At 42.5% G+C, this 4,675-nt stretch overlaps 1 protein-coding gene across 3 annotated transcripts in view; it reads right to left on the bottom strand.

Moving 5' to 3' along the window:
* LOC104292653 (kinesin-like protein KIF2A) overlaps window positions 1–4,675 on the bottom strand; it is a 56,509-nt gene that overhangs the window by 35,998 nt on the left and 15,836 nt on the right. For all 3 annotated transcript variants that reach the window (XM_009892064.1, XM_009892065.1, XM_009892066.1), the window contains exon 7: window positions 3,472–3,526. In XM_009892064.1, coding sequence (XP_009890366.1) covers window positions 3,472–3,526 — 55 coding nt within the window. The remainder of the gene's footprint in view (window positions 1–3,471; window positions 3,527–4,675) is intronic.

Here is a 4,675-nt window from a genome sequence, read left to right as displayed (position 1 = left end):
AATTTCCTGTTGAAAGTAAAGAACTTCATAGAAAGACTGGGATTTAACTGGAGTTGAAATCCTAAACGTTAGGGTTTTGGGTTGGATTTTTTTTTTTTTTTTGGAATATGGACTCCAGTCTGATCAGCAGGCAGTAAGAAAAAGCACTGTAATACTAATCGTACATAAAAAGAAGTCACTAGGGAGTGATTCCAGTACCTAAAAATAGTTGTTCAGTGCCATTTCATATGTCCTAGGGTATCCTGCCCAGCCCTGAGCAGCGACTCCAGGAGATACAAGTCTTCAGTTTGTCTGTAACCCGCTAGTCCTGTGAGGATGTCTTGGACACCCTTGAGCACCCTACATGTCAGAAGACACCAACATTCAAGCACCTGAATTGTTTCCTTGATATCTGATTCAAGACCACTTGAAAGTATAAATATACATGTATTAAAAAAAAGTGTAAAAAAGTTTTCATTGTGTAGCTCACTGATCAGGAGATCACTTAAAGGATAATTTAAAAGAATGGTTATCCTAACACAATGTAATAATACTGAAGAAATTACAGTAGAAATAATTCCCAGATCAACTAAATACATCCTAGATGACCTCAGGAAAAAAATTACAGTCTTTCTGTGCCTCAGCTCCCAGTCCATAAAATGGTGACAGTTAAACTACTTTTCTCCCTGTCTTTATGCAGGTTATGATAAGTTTATGAATTTTCTGTGTCCCTCACACATATTGTCTAGTAAACAGAGTTTCACCTTTCATCAGTATTTCTAGATCTCTTCAATACAAATAATATTACTATCAATCAGAAGCAGCTTTTCAGAGAAAATTTCTGCAAAATCTTAAATGGCCATACCTTTTTTATTGAGTGGTCGTTTTCGTACACAAACACATATCCTGTGCTCATCAATCTACAAAGGAAACAATCTTTCAGAGAACTATACCCCAATTCCAGTTATATGATGTTTTACTTCTATTCTAGAATCAATTAACCAATCATTTAAACAAAGATAAATTTCCAAGACAGTGAGTCATCTGAATGTGTAAATGCCCCTTGTGTCTATACAATAACCAAGAACCCAAAAGGGAGAACCATACATTAATAAAACTCCCTGCAGAGTGACCTGATCCTGCAGAGTACCAGGTACCAGGAACACTGCAAGCAAATCCAGCTGTAACGGTCGATATGCTATTGACAGAAATTGTCACAATCTCTTTGATCATGCCCTGGTAGAATTCTCAATCTTGAGGGGTACAGGACAGATAAAAAGTAGAGTCAGGATCCTAAACCTCAGAAAGGCAAACTTTCAGCTGTTTAGGGCACTAGTGCGTGGGATCCCTTGGGAAACTGCCCTCGGAGATAAAGGAGCAAATGAGAGCTGGGAGATATTTAACAGACATTTTTCTTAGGGCGCAAGAGCTCTCAATCCCAATGTGCAAGAAGTCGGGCAAGGGAAGGCAGGAGGCCACCTTGACTAAGCCAAGACCACTTAGCCAAACTAAAACACAAAACCAAAATGCACAGGCAGTGGAGGCAGGGATACACATCCTGGGGAGATTATAGGGAAATGGTCTGGGAATGCAGGGAGGGGATCAGGAAAGCCAAGGCACAGCTGGAGCTGAACTTGGTTAGGAATGTGAAAAGTAACAAGGGTTTCTTCAGGCACATAGGACAACAAAGGAAGATGAAAGAAACTGTACACACACACACACACCCCCAATGAGCAAAACAGGAGACTTGGCTACAACCAACATGGAGAAGGCTGAGGTACTCAACGAGACCATGGGACCTGATGAGATGCCTCTGAGGATCCTGAGGGAACTGGCAGATGAACTTGCTAAGCCACTAGCCATCGCATTTAAGAAGTTGTGGCAGACTGGTGAAGTTCCCAGTGACTGTAAAAGGGAAAACATAGCCCCCATTTTTAAAAAAGGGAAAAAAGGAAGACCCGGGGAACTACAGGCCAGTCAGTCTCACCTCTGTGCCCGGCAAGATCATGGAGCAGATCCTCCTGGAAACTCTGCTAAGGCACATGGAAAACAGAGAGGTGATTGGTGGCAGCCAGTATGGCTTCAACAAGGGCAAATTGTGCCTGACAAACTTGGTAGCCTTTTATGCATCCCTACAAAGAAGAAGGCAGGCAGAAAAGCCAGGAGGCTTGCATGGATGAACAAGGAGCTCCTGGACATAACCAAAGGAAAAAAGGAGGCCTATAGGGAGTGGAAACAGGGGCAGGTAGCCTGGGAGGAATACAGAGGAATCGTTCGGGCAGCCAGGGATCGAGTCAGACAAGCTAAAGCCCAGACAGAACTCAATCTGGCCAGGGACATTAAGACAAACAAAAAATCCTTCTTTAAGTATGTCAGAGTGAAAAGAAGGACTAGGGAAAATGTGGGCCCTCTCCGGAAGGAAACGCAAGAACTGGTTACCCAGGACAGAGACAGAGCTGAGGTCCTCAATGACTTTTTTGCCTCAGTCTTCACCGGCAAGGACTGCAGCCGCACTGCCCATGATGCAGAATGCAAAGGCGAGGATTGGGAAAATGAAGAACCGCCCACTGTAAGTGAGGATCAAGTATGAGACCACCTGAGGAACCTGAAGGTGCACAAGTCCATGGGACCTGATGAGATGCATCCATTTTTTCCTGCTGAAAGTAAAGAACTTCATAGAAAGACTGGGATTTAACTGGAGTTGAAATCCTAAACGTTAGGGTTTTGGGTTGGATTTTTTTTTTTTTTTTGGAATATGGACTCCAGTCTGATCAGCAGGCAGTAAGAAAAAGCACTGTAATACTAATCGTACATAAAAAGAAGTCACTAGGGAGTGATTCCAGTACCTAAAAATAGTTGTTCAGTGCCATTTCATATGTCCTAGGGTATCCTGCCCAGCCCTGAGCAGCGACTCCAGGAGATACAAGTCTTCAGTTTGTCTGTAACCCGCTAGTCCTGTGAGGATGTCTTGGACACCCTTGAGCACCCTACATGTCAGAAGACACCAACATTCAAGCACCTGAATTGTTTCCTTGATATCTGATTCAAGACCACTTGAAAGTATAAATATACATGTATTAAAAAAAAGTGTAAAAAAGTTTTCATTGTGTAGCTCACTGATCAGGAGATCACTTAAAGGATAATTTAAAAGAATGGTTATCCTAACACAATGTAATAATACTGAAGAAATTACAGTAGAAATAATTCCCAGATCAACTAAATACATCCTAGATGACCTCAGGAAAAAAATTACAGTCTTTCTGTGCCTCAGCTCCCAGTCCATAAAATGGTGACAGTTAAACTACTTTTCTCCCTGTCTTTATGCAGGTTATGATAAGTTTATGAATTTTCTGTGTCCCTCACACATATTGTCTAGTAAACAGAGTTTCACCTTTCATCAGTATTTCTAGATCTCTTCAATACAAATAATATTACTATCAATCAGAAGCAGCTTTTCAGAGAAAATTTCTGCAAAATCTTAAATGGCCATACCTTTTTTATTGAGTGGTCGTTTTCGTACACAAACACATATCCTGTGCTCATCAATCTACAAAGGAAACAATCTTTCAGAGAACTATACCCCAATTCCAGTTATATGATGTTTTACTTCTATTCTAGAATCAATTAACCAATCATTTAAACAAAGATAAATTTCCAAGACAGTGAGTCATCTGAATGTGTAAATGCCCCTTGTGTCTATACAATAACCAAGAACCCAAAAGGGAGAACCATACATTAATAAAACTCCCTGCAGAGTGACCTGATCCTGCAGAGTACCAGGTACCAGGAACACTGCAAGCAAATCCAGCTGTAACGGTCGATATGCTATTGACAGAAATTGTCACAATCTCTTTGATCATGCCCTGGTAGAATTCTCAATCTTGAGGGGTACAGGACAGATAAAAAGTAGAGTCAGGATCCTAAACCTCAGAAAGGCAAACTTTCAGCTGTTTAGGGCACTAGTGCGTGGGATCCCTTGGGAAACTGCCCTCGGAGATAAAGGAGCAAATGAGAGCTGGGAGATATTTAACAGACATTTTTCTTAGGGCGCAAGAGCTCTCAATCCCAATGTGCAAGAAGTCGGGCAAGGGAAGGCAGGAGGCCACCTTGACTAAGCCAAGACCACTTAGCCAAACTAAAACACAAAACCAAAATGCACAGGCAGTGGAGGCAGGGATACACATCCTGGGGAGATTATAGGGAAATGGTCTGGGAATGCAGGGAGGGGATCAGGAAAGCCAAGGCACAGCTGGAGCTGAACTTGGTTAGGAATGTGAAAAGTAACAAGGGTTTCTTCAGGCACATAGGACAACAAAGGAAGATGAAAGAAACTGTACACACACACACACACCCCCAATGAGCAAAACAGGAGACTTGGCTACAACCAACATGGAGAAGGCTGAGGTACTCAACGAGACCATGGGACCTGATGAGATGCCTCTGAGGATCCTGAGGGAACTGGCAGATGAACTTGCTAAGCCACTAGCCATCGCATTTAAGAAGTTGTGGCAGACTGGTGAAGTTCCCAGTGACTGTAAAAGGGAAAACATAGCCCCCATTTTTAAAAAAGGGAAAAAAGGAAGACCCGGGGAACTACAGGCCAGTCAGTCTCACCTCTGTGCCCGGCAAGATCATGGAGCAGATCCTCCTGGAAACTCTGCTAAGGCACATGGAAAACAGAGAGGTGATTGGTGGC

The sequence above is a fragment of the Charadrius vociferus genome, unplaced genomic scaffold, assembly GCF_000708025.1.
Source record: "Charadrius vociferus isolate BGI_N301 unplaced genomic scaffold, ASM70802v2 scaffold519, whole genome shotgun sequence".
Classification (NCBI taxonomy): Eukaryota; Metazoa; Chordata; class Aves; order Charadriiformes; family Charadriidae; genus Charadrius; species Charadrius vociferus.
The sequence above is the reverse complement of the archived record's forward strand: the minus strand, read 5'-3'. Positions and strand labels throughout refer to the sequence as shown.